Source organism: Capronia epimyces, assembly GCF_000585565.1.
Source record: "Capronia epimyces CBS 606.96 chromosome Unknown aczIQ-supercont1.3, whole genome shotgun sequence".
NCBI classification, from domain to species: Eukaryota; Fungi; Ascomycota; class Eurotiomycetes; order Chaetothyriales; family Herpotrichiellaceae; genus Capronia; species Capronia epimyces.
Window position 1 is genome coordinate 1,745,135 of NW_006912906.1, and position 14,392 is coordinate 1,759,526.

Consider the following 14,392-nt stretch of genomic DNA (forward strand, 5'->3'; position numbering starts at 1 on the left):
TTGCAGAACCTTAGATATCACGCCAAAATCATCATCATGGTTCTCACGCTTCTAACAATGTTGACAGCGCCACCACCACCATCACCACCACCTTCGCGGCCATCACACTCTCCTTGCGGTGCCTTGCTGTCCGTCACTGACACCTCATCTACACTCGGATTGCGGTGACCCATGCATTCGAAAGCCCAGCCTGCTCCGGGCCCTCGATTCCGTGAAGCATCACAGCCCACATACGAGTTACGAACCCCCAAGCCCTGCCTTAGCAATAACGCTTGACCAGCCTAATATCGCGGTGAAGCGACCGCTTTTTCCTGCACGTGTCCGCCCTAGCCCTTCGCCGGCCGAACGGCAAGGAAAGTTGAACGCTTTGCATTCTCGGACCTCCGCCATGAACCAAACTTGTTCTCGTTGATCCTTGCGCGGGAATCTTGTGAAGCGCGTTGGATTTGGGTGTACGGATATTTCTGGTCTACTTCATTTCCCTGTCGTGGCACCATCTCCAATCAGCAGCGAGAGCTGCCGTGTCACATGAAAAGCCCATGACGCATTTCTTATATGTCGGCAAGCATCGACCTGCCGCACGATTGAGTCGTGCTCTGGTATTGGGCCGCTGGGTCGTGGCTCGGCCACGGTAGAAAATTGCTTCTGCTCCTTCGTGCATAAACGTCTGCCGGTAATGGGCTTCACGGGTGCCAATCCCCCCGAAATATCTTCGTTGCACCACTCCCGTCGCCGTCTGAGTCGCCGAGTCGTACAATGGGGGTTCAGGATGAGAGATCCGTCTGATTGCCATCTCTTAACCATGTTCCGACACCTGCTATCCCGGCGTGCGAAAACTACGGAGCAACCCCATCTCCGTTCCCTTGCTACAATGCCACTGCAAAATTTAGCAAGAGGCCAGTGTGGTGGGTTCCCGCGCCTCACGTTGGGCAGGAACGCATATTACTGCATGCGTACGTATGTTGCAGCTCGGTTGTGCTGGAACTGACTCTCACCCCCCGGTGCTAGCATCCCGACGCCGCGTCTCTTGCCAACGCAGAGAACCACTGCCCTTGTCATCATTTCCCGCTTTATCGCGTACTAGAAAACTGCTACAGGGCCTGCTGCCTGGGCAAGGCGACGACATCATGCGTACAGATCGCCTCATAAAGTTGTTAGAGCTGAAGAATGTTGATACACAGATCAGGAACTACGCTTGCATAGTGCTGCTACACTGAACATGAAGGGGTATCATCTCGTAACGCGAACAGACAAACATTGCGAATAGCACAAGACCTCCCAGAGATTGCCAGACCCATAAATTTAATCATGAATGCGCTTAGTGTGTGAAGACTCGTGGCCTTTCGCACTCGTTCCCCCGGCCGGGACTCATCGAGGAGTGTATCGCGTAGGTTGGTCGAGAGGCTCGTAGATTAGTTCCCGATTGTCCTCTGCCACCCTCCAAACCCGTTGTCTGGGTGCAAAACGATCTCCGCTGGCATATCGATCCTCGTACCTGGAATGCTCGATATGTCTTTCTGGATAGCTTTGAGCACCAAACTCCTCTCCAGTATGCGGGTAGCTTTGTGGAGCTGCGGAGGGAAAGGCTTCGTGGCTGTCACCTCCATGTCGGTGTCGCCTGTGACTGTCGTCATAGCCTGGCCCATTTGAGAGGTGGCTGTCTATATATCGGGGTGGCCCGCTCTCGAACGGGCGCATGGATGCTTCTGCTGGAAGGGTGTCTATCAACTCGTACCTTCTGCCGCTTCGGTTGAAATAATCATCCTCGGTATAGTATCGGGTTTCGTACTGAGTACCTGCACATGCAACCACCCTATCGTGCAGTGCAGCGCTGGTGCCTTGCATTTGCACTCTATGCGATCCTTCTGGTAGACCTACCATATATTCATGCTCAGCCACCAAAACTCGGGAAGTTCCAGATCGATCTTCTTCCAAGAAGGTAGAACTGGGGTCACGGAACCTCTGGTAGTCACTCGTCAGGTCGGGCCGGGCACTCTGTCGAATCGGCAGAGAAGGTGTGTGTCTCCGGATTACCGGAGGATGATTGTCGCCGAGTCGGGTGCTGGGCCGAGAAGCAGGTTGATTTTCCTGGGACCGTCTAGCTGTGGGCCTGGGCTGAGTTGGGTCTGAATGGTTCTGCTCAGTGTGGCGGACATGCAAGGCACCCAAGTCTACATCAGATCCCGGTGCGTTCTCTTCACATGTTGGATCGAAATTGTTGAGGAAATCTGCAGCTGCATTTGATACGAGCTCATGTTGCCTGCTGCGCTGACCCTCAGTCCCCCGAGAGACTGCAGGCGTTTCTGTGTCAACAGCTAGTGGTAGAGACTGTCGGCTTGCTGCTTTGCTTCCAGGGATGGCTTCAGAAGTGCCTTCCACAGTTGTCTCGCTATTCCTGTTCAATGGCTCCAAGTATGAGAATCTTGACGACCCATCCTCGTGTGAATAGACCATCGAAGCCCCGGACAATGGCCCCTCCCGGCTGTGTAGGTCCCAGACAGGACTATAATCAGCATCTCGAAAATAGTACTCCGGGTATACTGGGGACCTTGCAGGGTAGGAGGGCAAATCTCCATACCTGCCACGGTTTCTGGGAGGCGAGTGCATCATATATCGAGACTCTTGAGGATATGGTCGCTTAAATGTGGGTGCTGGGCGATGAGGATCGTATTCATCTTCTGCGGTAATACCAGACCCTTCAGAAGTGGCAATGTACGACCCATCGCCACTGCCACGAACACTGCTTTGGCCAGTAAATCCCTTCTTACGGTCGTAATAGTGTGCGTTTTTGCTCCTCGAATTTTGGGCTTCATCGTGGCTCCGGATTGGTGGCGATGGCCCAACATACGGCAGAGGGTAGGGGAAATAAGTCGGGAATGCTTCTGCAATAAGTTGTAGTTTGTCGCGGTCAATGCCTGGAGAATGCAATAAGGCCTGAATGGCGGCCGGACTTGGTAGCCACAACATATCTCGCGTCCAGTCTGCGTTTGCGGGTGCCCAGGAAGAGAATGGCGTGGCGCCGGTTTCCATTCTGACTCCATCAGAGTGAAGGTGATCTCGCAGGAAGTGAGTCAACAGCTCTGGTAAGGAATACCAGCTTCCATGCCGTCCATTCAACTGCGCAGGTGCGGTTCTGCTAAGTTCTGAGCAAATTTTGCATCGCAGTCCTAAAAGATCTCGTATCGATTGCAATTCCGGTCGTTGCAAAACCATGTCTGTAAATAGAGGGAGACTGAGCTCGTCATTGAATTCCTTCAAGCACCTCAGGTTGATATGTTGTATCACGACATAAAGCCGAACGGGATCTGTAAGGTCCCAGATCCCATCGAGTCTGTCCCAGGACGCGAGTGCAAGGGCTGCGATTTCTGCGACCTGCGTCTGATATCCACCAGTGGATACATATCCGGGTTTGACAGGAGGTTGTGATGTAGAGATGGGTTGTCCGCTGTAGTGAAGTCCCTCGTGAACCCACGGAATGTTCGGAGATGGGTCGAAAGGTGGGTCGATAGGCCAAGGGGCTTTCCAATACACAACAGCGTTGCCATGGCTCAGAGCGCTCGTGTGTTTTGCGGCATAGTGCTGGATGACAGCTTCGAATGAGAACAATTTTTGGTTCGTGTCGCAAACTCTGCAAAGAAAAAGATCCTTCCCAAATCTCTCAGTATATGGTTTGACATACTCTTCAAATGCCCATTTCATGTCTTCCAGCTTCAACTTTCTGCAAGCTTGAGAATCGGCATCTTGCGGGAAGGCAGTTCCCTTCAGCGCAAGCATTCTGTCTTCCTGGGCGATCACCTCATCAAATCGCTGCCGAACGTGGCAAAGAACCTCTGCAGCAAATTTACTGGCAGTCGCCTTGGTTACGCCACGACCATCCGACCACGTCTGATGGATAAACTCTTGAGCATATTTCTGGATCTTGTCCCGGCTAGGGACTTTCAATTCGAGCCACATGCGGCTGATATTTTCCTGAGCCACACGCTGCTCTTCTTCAAGCAGCTGACGTCCTTCGATCGGCATCGTGGGGTTACTCAATGAAGCATTATGCAGCCTCTCTTTTTGTTCGGCCTCAGAACGCTGCGCTAGAAGACGCGGCCTAAGAGTTTCCCATGCTCTGTCGTTGAAGGGTTGAGAGATTAAGATTGCCGCCTTGAATGCTTCCATAAAAACAAGGGTTGAGGGCTTGATTGGAGGGTCAAGGTCCAGACAGCGACGCTCTATCTCTTTCCGACGGTCAGATTTAGTCTGCTCTACTTCTTTCAGACTTCGTTCGACTCTATGCCGTGGAAAAGGCTGTACTGAAATCGACCCAGTGGATTTTTCCACACTCGCTGATATCTGGCCAGTGCCATGTGGAACTGTGTATGTTGCCCCTTTCGTCGGCTGCAGATGTGCCGTTGGCGAACCTACCGTGGGTTATTATTAGTCCTGAGGGGCCCAATGCATGCTACTGAGGAAAGAGGCTTGCCGGAAGAAAATCTCAATTACTTACCATATCGAACGGAACCCATATTGAGCGAACCAGGAGAGTTGTCGTCAAGTGAGAGGATTGGAAGATCATCTTGCTGGGTAAATTGAGGTGGCAACACCCTTTCTACTTGGTTCGTATTTATTCCAGGAGAGAAGAAGGCGTTGTCGGAGGTATTTTTTGGCTCGTGTGGAAAGGTCTTCCACAAGGGTCCCTGGAGCTCCCACTGGTCGAATCGAGTCGCACTGGCATTGTGCTGTTGGCCTGAGTCCTCAAGACCTTTGTACCATTCTTCTAAGGCGGCGATTCCAAATGCTCGAGTACTATCTCGCCTGCGTTGAAGTTCTTCTAGTTGAGGCTTGAAGTAAAACTTGGTGAGTTGGAGGCCAGAAGGAGGAGACATCTGTCGCAAAGTTAAGGATGGCACATAATCCAGGGAAGGTGTGAAGATTGCAAAAGGCAGGCCTGGCAGTAGCGCAGACGAGCCCGAGATAAGCAGATCAGTCTCCTACTAGGAGTCAACCAATAGTCGCACAGAGGCCCATGAAACGAACTCACCTTGATCAATCGCGGCTCTAGACACTTACCACAACACCTAACGCGAAACGGCCATATTGTGCGAACGTTTTCCATTCCCGGACCGGCATTCCAGGGCGACAGTCTTGGAAGAGATGGTTCTCCTTGCCTGGCCTTCCGATTGCAGTATTGGCAGCGTCGCCCAAGCGCGAGCCTCCACATCTCTATTTCATTCATCGCATTCATTGGTTTTGGAAATCCTTGGATAAAGGTCTTCCGTGATATGGTCCATATCAAGTCCTGGCTCCGAATGGTTAAGTGCTTAACCTGGCCGGATGCCTGCGGTAATGATACTGCAGGGTCAATGAGCGAGCGGAAGGAGCGGTTGACACGGATCAAGCGCCCCAAGGAGATGGGGTCCACGAAAGTGAAAATGTGCTGTAAGATTTCAATCGACAAATCCCCCAGCCTCGACTTGTCGCGCAAAGAAGTGGCTTCTGGCTGGGCGACGCGGATGTGGCTTGGTGCCATAGTTGAGCGCCTTGGTCTTTTTGGGTCGAAACCCTCAAGATGCGCAGTGGTCTGCGGACGCCCAGTTGCCGAGGCTGCATGATCGAGATCGTCTTGAGATTGTGCTGGAAATTCCGAGGACCACGTCCTCTTGCCCAGAATTTTCATGCTCCCATATGTCTGTTCAGTGGGGGGATCCATTGAGCATGGAGGTACAATTCATGCAAGAAGTGTGAAAGAAAGAACAGAATATGAAAGGCAACGTAGAGCAACGGAATATCAGCGCTCAAAGCTGATATCCCAGTGTTCTACCAAGTTTGGATCTGATAGAGAGAGAACCAAAAACATTGCGAGCAATGTTTCCGACCGTAAACGGGAGGAAGGGACAATGGACGTTAACTTGACAAGGGTGTAGGATCTTGGACTTCGAAAGCGGTCTCGGGATCGTAGCGAAATCGCGCAAGGAGGGATAGGTGGCTAGGAGGAAAGTATCATCGGGAGCTGAGACTTAGGTCTCGATGCAATGCTTCAATCCCAACTGAAGCTTTAGAATATCCTGGAGACCACGTCGAATCAGATTAACCTCAGAAGGTGCGGGGGCCGCTGGTGCAGTTCGTTGAACCGCTCTCTGTTGGCGTAAAGATTCACCACAAAGGCAAGAGCATACGCTAAGGCGTGGGACGATGAGAAAGAGACCGTGGTGTTCAGCAGCAGATCAAATGTGCGCAGTTGCAAGTGCTGGGTAACGTAGGAGATTCAGATTCATGATCACTGGGTGCGCAACTGCAGGCTGCCAGCGAGGTGCTTGACAAAAGTATATTTCGTCTGACAACGAAGTCAGGCACATCATTTGGCCGATAAAATAGCCTTGTAGATTAAAAGTCATATTAGTATGACCTTTGTCTGACAGGATTTGTTGCTCGCAGACCCCAAGGCTCAAAGCGGAACTCATCTTGGCGCCATCATTCGGCCTGCGCCCCCCCGCTTACTGGTCCAATGCTCCATAGCAACATAAGTTGGCCGGCGATTCAGGCAGGTAAGCTGCCTCTGTATCCTCCACGACCACCAGAGTCACCAGAACCAAAAGCTATCTGCGAGATAATTATCGTCTGTTCTGTGCCCATTTTCTCACAGATCACGCTCATTACCGTCACTCCGGCGAAGGCATTGTCAGATAGACCTCCTGCTGGTCAAACCAGGCAGGCAACCACCCTACTTGACCTGTTCTTATACTTTTCAAAGAGCCCTTTATGGCTTCCCTCAATACTTCGGTCAACGGGCCTTCTATCTCCAAAAGCTACCAGTCAATTGTCACCGCTCCACCCCCCTCCGGTCCTCCCGCAGCGTCGCCCACCTACGGTCAATGGGTCGTCTACTCTGTGTCCGCTCCTCTAGCCAATGCATTCCAACAAGATTCGGGAAGCAAGGAGAGCGTGCTCAAAGTGCAGAGCACAGGAGAAGGAGAGCTTTTGGATTTAGTGGATGAGTTCTCTGATGGCAGGATCCAATTCGCGTTCGTCAAAGTCAAGGACTCCAACACGGGACTGCCAAAAAATGCTCTGATTGCCTGGTGCGGTGAAGGGGTTCCGGAGCGAACAAAGGGATACTTTACAAGCCACATGACGACGGTGGCTAAACTGCTTCACGGCTATCATGTACAAATTACTGCCAGATCCGACCAGGACCTTACCCCGGAGGCAATTATCCAGAAAGTTGCCGATGCGTCAGGCTCCAAGTATTCCTCAAGCAGTGCCGCACCACCTCCGGTTGCGGCTGCGACCAAACCGACTGTCGTGTCCAAGCCCGTGTTTAGCCCTACACAAAGTACGGGAGTCGCAGGCGGATACAATCCTCAACCTCGCAATGTTCTACCAAAGAAAGCCGATGTGGACGAGGATGGTTGGGGTGCGGACGCTCCTCAAGTGACTCGAACACAATTAGAAAAAGTACAGCCGGCCTATCAGCCTACCAAGGTCAGTATGAGGGATCTTACATCGGCGAAGCCAGCCCCATCTGCTTTCGACAACAGTCAGACGGCGGATCGGCCTGATATAGTCAAGGGTGCTTACCAACCCGTTGGCAAAGTTGACATTGCTGCTATTCGACGCCAGGCCAGGGAGTCGGGGCCAGGGCGAGATGAAAGACCAGAACCTGTCAAAGGTTCCTACGAACCTGTTGGCAAGGTTGACATTGCAGCCATTCGGGCCAGAGCACAGAAACCTGATGACTCCGGCTTCTCACGACCAGCTACAATCTCACGCCCATCGACTGGCCCATCCGAAGAGAGCGAACTCCCCGCCCGGCCATTAGCAGAACGCTCCGCTGCCTTTTCTCACGGCCCGGAGCGTCTCACCTCTTTGCCTAAGCCTAAGATTGCCAACAAATTTGGCGGCAGCTCGTCATTCACTGGGACAAAGGCCCCGCTCCCTGGAGGGTTTGAAACAAAGCCCGTCACTCCTGCCGCTCCTATTGGCACTGCGAGCAGGACGTTTGCCGACCAAGGAGGCAAAACACCCGCACAACTGTGGGCCGAGAAGAAGGCCAGAGAGAGAGGGTTGAGTGGATCTGGTGAACAACCAGTGTCTCCAAGCGGTCATACCGGACAGTCTCCTATAACAACACAAAAGAGTGGTGGTGGTGAGTGGAAGAGCGGCTATACTGGTAAGTCTTGGGCACCGGTGCAGATCACACATACTGGGCGAAGTAGCATTGGCCAACAGGCGACCGGCGAGGGCACCAAATCCGGAGGGGAAGAGGAGGCTGCTCCTACTTCGCCGGTTGGAGGTATCAGTTCGATACGTGATCGTTTCAGTGGCGCTCCGCCGATGGGGGCTCCTGCGACCTTTGACCGAGCTCCGCCGCCTGCTCCAGAGCCGGACACGAGCAACAAACCCAACCGTGGCGTGCCAATCCCGGGTCTCCCGGTCTCGCGCCCTGAGCCCGAGGAAGAAAAGGCCCATGCACTGCCCACGCCGCCTCCTCAGCCGAGAAGTCCTACACCGCCAACTCCGGAAGAGCGATCCGGTTCTCCCATCCGCCTGGCTATTCCAGTCAGCGCTTCGGCAGATGTAACGGATGCTCACGAGGAGCAATTTTCACCGCCACCGGCACTGCCCGCTACATCTCTAGCGCGAGGTTTCCCCAGTCCAACGGCGGGAGATGACGAGCCTGAGAGCGGCCCCGATGCCGGACGCGCCGCTGCGCAGGCAGCCGCAGCAAGCAGTCTGGGGCAGGAGGCGGTGGACGCCGCCCCATCAGCGGCTCCTGCGGATGGTGGTGAACGAGCACGAGCAGAATACGACTATGAAGCGGCGGAGGACAACGAAGTGTCGCTTCATGAAGGTACTGACAACTCCCGCTTCTGGGTACAAGGAGTACTAATCCGCTTTTTAGGGGAAATCGTTACCAACATCCAGCGGGTTGATCCAGATTGGTGGATTGTCACGAACGAGGCTGGACTGGTAAGTTGTTTGCGAAGAATACCTCATAGACCAATTGTGGAGGACTGATGGCTCTTCAGAGCGGACTCGTACCCAGCAACTATCTCAGCATCTTGGACGATGACAACGACGGTGGCCACGTGCCCGCGGCCGAACCCAGTCTACCTACCCCTGCCCCTACCTCTCCACCCTCGCAGGGGGTCACAGCCACGGCACTCTACGATTACGAAGCTGGAGAAGATAATGAGTTGTCATTCCCAGAAAACGCTATCATCCTCAATGTCGTAAGTGGCTGTTCTGTGTGGAGAGTGCCGATGTCTCTTGCTAACCGCAACTTGCCCAGACATTTCCCGACGAAGACTGGTGGCATGGCGAATACCAAGGAAAGACAGGACTGTTCCCGGCGAACTACACCAAACTCAACGACTGAGTGTGGTCTTGGAGGTGCCGCTTAGACATCAATCCTATCCTGGTAGAAAATGATACTTGGGTCATGGAGGAATGGTCAGAAAGAATCCGACCCCCTAGGGGACGATGATTGCAAAACTAGAAAGATGCGCTATGCTGATACGTCCCTCCCGCCACATTGTTCCCGGCCGCCGGGGTGGCCCCTACTAGTAATTGCCAGCCTGGGCTCTTCGTATGTGTACACCGTAGAAGGGTGACGAACCAGGGCAGGGGTCGAACTCAGTGAGAATGCCACCGCTCTATTGGGCGCGTGCGGAGGGAGACGAGGCGGTGACTGAGTGGAGTTGAGCAGCTCGAAGCCTGCAGCGGGGCTCTAAGGCCAGCTTGCAGCTCTTCAGGCAAATCATCGCCCAAGCAGTCCGTAGCTCCGCGCCGCCGCATCTTTTCTGCCGGCCTCTCCCCAGACAAAATTTTCGCACCCGATTGCATCAATATGTCCAGGGCTGCAAAGGAGGGAAAAAGGAAAGAGATGCTCCTCATGCATGGCCACCCGCAGAAATTTTTCCAGAGCACGAGGCACGTTGAAGTAAAGTAAAGAGATGCTCTGTACTACTACGTAGCCCTCCGTACCAAGAGCCATCGGCGTCGACTGCTTTTCAATGCTGCTCGTCTCTACCAACAACTCCCGGTAGTAGAAAATGCTCCATCTCCATTGAAGCGCATAGATCGGGCCCAGTATCAAGATTTTGAAGACAAAAAGGCTCTGAGCCAAAACCCATCCTCGACGCCGACTTGACGTCTGAGCTCCATCGACTATCTGCGATTCGCCGGGGCTTATCCATTGGCTGCCGTGCTCATCAGTCACAATTTTTGGCCCGTCTTTTTCGTCGGTGACTCTGATCTCAAAGTCTTCTACTCTCACTGAGTCTACTCGTGCGCATGAGCTCAGTTGGACTTTTGTTGTTCCCCCAGCGACACCAGCTGGCATCTTGCTTCAATGGCTGCCTCCGCTCGAGCTCTCCGCCAGGCCAGCGGGATCTTGCTGCGAGACTGCACTCCGAAGACACGTCCCTCCCCGCGAACCTTCTCTACTCGCATCGCAGCACCTGTCACTAGGCAACATCTGTTGAGCCATAGAGCCCCCTCATGGCAACAGGTCAGGAAGTTCACCAGATCTTCTAAGCGGAGTGCTGCCGTGCAAACTCCTCCTCGTCCCGAGGCCTACCTGGAAAGCGGCGTGATTGAGCCTGGAAAGAATCTTGTCGATGTCAAAAAGGTCCTAGTCATCGGCAGTGGTGGCTTGAGCATCGGCCAGGCTGGAGAATTCGACTACTCTGGTGAGTTACACATTTCGTCTCAACCTGACTCCAAGCGTTGCAGTTCACAAGTCCACTTTTGAAATGCCAGGGAGCTATTCCTACGAGCGTTGACTGATGCATGCAACAGGATCTCAGGCCCTGAAAGCGCTAAAGGAGGCCGGCGTGACCTCTGTCCTCATCAACCCCAACATTGCGACGATCCAGACCGACCACAAGCTCGCGGACGAGGTCTACTACCTCCCCGTCACCCCCGAATATGTCACGTACGTGATAGAAAGAGAGAAGCCTGACGGCATCCTCCTCACATTCGGTGGTCAGACCGGTCTGAACTTGGGCGTAAAGATGAATAGGATGGGCATATTTGACCGATATGGCGTCAAGGTCCTGGGCACCAGCATCAAGACACTCGAAACAAGCGAAGACAGAGACCTGTTCGCCAAGGCGCTCCATGAGATTAACATCCCCATTGCACATTCGATCGCCGTGAGCACTGTCGACGAAGCACTTGAAGCTGCTGAACAAGTGGGTTATCCTATCATCGTCCGATCGGCGTATGCTTTGGGCGGTCTGGGCTCCGGCTTCGCTGCAAATCGTGAAGAGTTGAACAACCTGGCATCCCGGTCTCTCTCATTGTCTCCTCAGATCTTGGTCGAAAAGTCCTTGAAGGGTTGGAAAGAGGTCGAGTACGAAGTCGTCCGTGACGCTGAAGACAACTGCATCACCGTTTGCAACATGGAAAACTTCGATCCCCTTGGAATTCACACGGGAGACAGTATCGTTGTGGCACCTAGCCAGACATTAAGTGATGAAGAATACCACATGCTCCGGACAGCGGCTATTAAGATCGTCCGACATCTTGGAGTTGTGGGTGAATGCAATGTACAATACGCTCTACAGCCAGATGGCCTCGACTACCGCGTCATTGAGGTCAATGCCCGGCTGTCTCGGTCGTCTGCTCTGGCATCCAAAGCCACCGGCTATCCTCTGGCTTACACCGCCGCGAAAATCGGTCTCGGCCATACTCTTCCGGAACTTCCAAATGCTGTGACCAAGACAACGACGGCTAATTTCGAACCGAGTCTGGATTATATCGTGGTCAAGATCCCTCGATGGGATTTGTCGAAGTTCCAACACGTAGACCGTCATATTGGCAGTGCTATGAAGTCTGTGGGAGAAGTCATGGCTATAGGACGTACTTTCGAGGAATCATTCCAGAAGGCGATCCGCCAGGTCGACCCAAGATATGTGGGTTTCCAGGGCGACAAGTTTGAGGATCTGGACGATACTCTTCGCAATCCGACCGATCGACGATGGCTGGCTGTTGGACAAGCCTTGATTCACGAGAACTACTCGGTGGAGAAGATTCATGAGTTGACCAAGATCGACAAATGGTTCCTCTACAAATTGCAAAACCTCAAGGACACCATGACAGAGATTCAAGAAATTGGTTCTGTATCCGGCATCAAACACGAACTCTTGTTGAAAGCCAAAAAGCAAGGGTTTTCCGACAAGCAGATTGCCATGTACACGAATTCGACAGAAAATGAGGTCCGAGCCCGTCGACAAAAGTTTGGCATCCGACCGTGGGTTAAGAAGATCGATACACTTGCTGCCGAGTTCCCCGCTGACACCAATTACCTGTATACAACCTACAATGCCTCCTCCCACGATGTCACCTTTGAAGACCACGGTACCATCATCCTCGGATCTGGTGTCTACAGAATCGGCTCGTCGGTCGAATTCGACTGGTGTGCAGTCAATGCCACGTTGACCCTCCGAAACATGAATCAGAAGACTGTGATGATCAATGTAAGTGAAAGGTTTTCCTTTGATGCTTTTCCGCCCACACGTACCTTCGCTCGAGATGGATGCTGGACGCACCTTCTCCTGGGTTGAAGCCACTTATTGCGGTCGTTCAAACATTCGATCAGTGGTTGGCTTTGGTTCTAGGCCAATACCATCCGAATGGCACAAGATGTGCCCTTTCCAAGTGTTTTTTTGATGACTATAGAGTCTATGCTAATTTTCCTCAGTACAACCCTGAGACTTACAGCACGGATTTTGACACGGCTGACAAGCTCTACTTTGAAGAGTTGTCATATGAGCGTGTGATGGACATCTACGAGCTCGAAGGCGCTTCCGGCGTGGTTGTTAGTGTTGGCGGCCAGCTCCCTCAGAACATCGCTCTCCGTTTGCAGGAGGAAGGCGGGGCGAAGGTCCTGGGCACCAATCCCGAAGACATTGACAAGGCTGAAGATCGTCACAAGTTCTCCCAGATCCTTGATTCAATTGGAGTGGATCAGCCGGCGTGGAAGGAACTGACATCGGTTGCCGAGGCCGAAGCGTTCGCTGATTCAGTCGGTTATCCTGTACTGGTTCGTCCGTCGTATGTCCTGTCCGGCGCTGCCATGTCGGTCATCTCTACCCACGACGAATTGAAGGACAAGCTTGAACATGCCTCGTCCGTTTCGCCTGACCACCCAGTTGTGATCACCAAGTTCATTGAGGGAGCCGAGGAGATCGACGTCGACGCTGTGGCTTCACAAGGAGAGTTGATTTTGCATGCGGTTTCGGAGCATGTCGAACCCGCCGGTGTGCACTCTGGCGATGCCACGTTGGTCCTTCCTCCTGTCAATCTGGAGGAGAGCGTGATGGCCCGCATCAAGGAGATTGCGCAGAAAGTGGCCAAGGCGTGGAATATCACGGGGCCCTTCAACATGCAAATAATCAAGGCGGATGTGCCGGGTGAGAAATCCGCTCTGAAGGTGATTGAATGCAACCTTCGTGCCTCTCGGTCCTTCCCGTTTGTCAGCAAAGTCCTAGGGACAAACTTCATCGACACGGCTACCAAGGCATTGGTGGGCAAGGATGTACCCCAACCTCAAGATCTCATGGCTCAAAAGCGCGACTACCTTGCCACCAAAGTGCCGCAATTCTCCTGGACTCGGTTAGCCGGGGCCGACCCTTTCTTGGGCGTGGAGATGAGCAGCACCGGAGAGATTGCATGTTTCGGTAAAGATATTGTTGAGGCGTATTGGGCTTCGCTCCAGGCGACTATGAACTTCCGAGTACCGGAGCCCGGCGAGGGTATACTCCTGGGTGGATCTACTGAGCTCCCGGAGCTACCCCAGATTGTCGGGTATCTTCAACCGTTGGGTTACAAACTCTACGCCGCAAGCGAGGATGTGAAGAGACATCTGGAAAAGTCTGGTGCTTCAATCGAAGTGATTGAGTTCCCCACGACGGACAAGAACGAGCTTCGAAAAGTGTTTGAGAAATACGACATCAAAGGAGTGTTCAACGTTGCCAAGGGCCGAGGCAAGACGTTGCTGGATGAGGACTATGTGATGAGAAGGAATGCTGTGGATTTTGGTGTGCCCTTGTTTATGGAGGCCAAGGTATGTCGTCCTGTTGCGCCCGTGTCAATGACGGTGACTAATCCGGCTTTGCAGACCGCTTTACTATTTGCTCAATGCATGAACGCCAAGCTGCCTCGAAAGGAGGGCATTCCCCCTGAAGTCAAGAGCTGGCGCGAATTTACTGGATCCAAGATGATGTGAGTTTAAGAGAGAAATTAATGAGACGGGGCGGACAAGAATTGCCCAACTACATGATCAGCCCGGTGCAGCGTTTTTGAGCGGCAGCTCTGGAGGAGTGTGTTCTACAAGTCTAGACAAAAGTTCTTAGAAAAAGATGGATGTATTTGGAAGATGGAGAAGATACTGTACTGC

At 53.0% G+C, this 14,392-nt stretch overlaps 4 protein-coding genes across 4 annotated transcripts; 2 read left to right on the plus strand and 2 right to left on the minus strand.

Annotated features, from left to right (window-relative positions):
- Nucleotides 1–1,368: 1,368 nt before the first annotated feature.
- On the minus strand, nucleotides 1,369–4,020 carry A1O3_03900 (uncharacterized protein; the record flags this gene model as incomplete). The annotated part of the gene is made up of 1 exon (XM_007734035.1): nucleotides 1,369–4,020. One exon carries the CDS (start codon nucleotides 4,018–4,020, stop codon nucleotides 1,369–1,371), a length of 2,652 nt encoding a protein of 883 aa, XP_007732225.1.
- Nucleotides 4,021–4,484: 464 nt separating this feature from the next.
- Nucleotides 4,485–5,515, minus strand: A1O3_03901 (uncharacterized protein; the record flags this gene model as incomplete). Its single annotated transcript, XM_007734036.1, has 2 exons — nucleotides 4,485–4,976; nucleotides 5,027–5,515. 2 exons carry the CDS (start codon nucleotides 5,513–5,515, stop codon nucleotides 4,485–4,487), a joined length of 981 nt encoding a protein of 326 aa, XP_007732226.1.
- Nucleotides 5,516–6,744: 1,229 nt separating this feature from the next.
- A1O3_03902 (uncharacterized protein) lies at nucleotides 6,745–9,364 on the plus strand (the record flags this gene model as incomplete). The annotated part of the gene is made up of 4 exons (XM_007734037.1): nucleotides 6,745–8,836; nucleotides 8,888–8,955; nucleotides 9,015–9,218; nucleotides 9,278–9,364. The coding sequence occupies 4 exons, from the start codon at nucleotides 6,745–6,747 to the stop codon at nucleotides 9,362–9,364; spliced, it is 2,451 nt and encodes an 816-aa protein (XP_007732227.1).
- A 975-nt stretch (nucleotides 9,365–10,339) lies between these two features.
- Nucleotides 10,340–14,221, plus strand: A1O3_03903 (carbamoyl-phosphate synthase arginine-specific large chain; the record flags this gene model as incomplete). Its single annotated transcript, XM_007734038.1, has 4 exons — nucleotides 10,340–10,679; nucleotides 10,789–12,470; nucleotides 12,695–14,059; nucleotides 14,114–14,221. The coding sequence occupies 4 exons, from the start codon at nucleotides 10,340–10,342 to the stop codon at nucleotides 14,219–14,221; spliced, it is 3,495 nt and encodes a 1,164-aa protein (XP_007732228.1).
- Nucleotides 14,222–14,392: the final 171 nt, after the last annotated feature.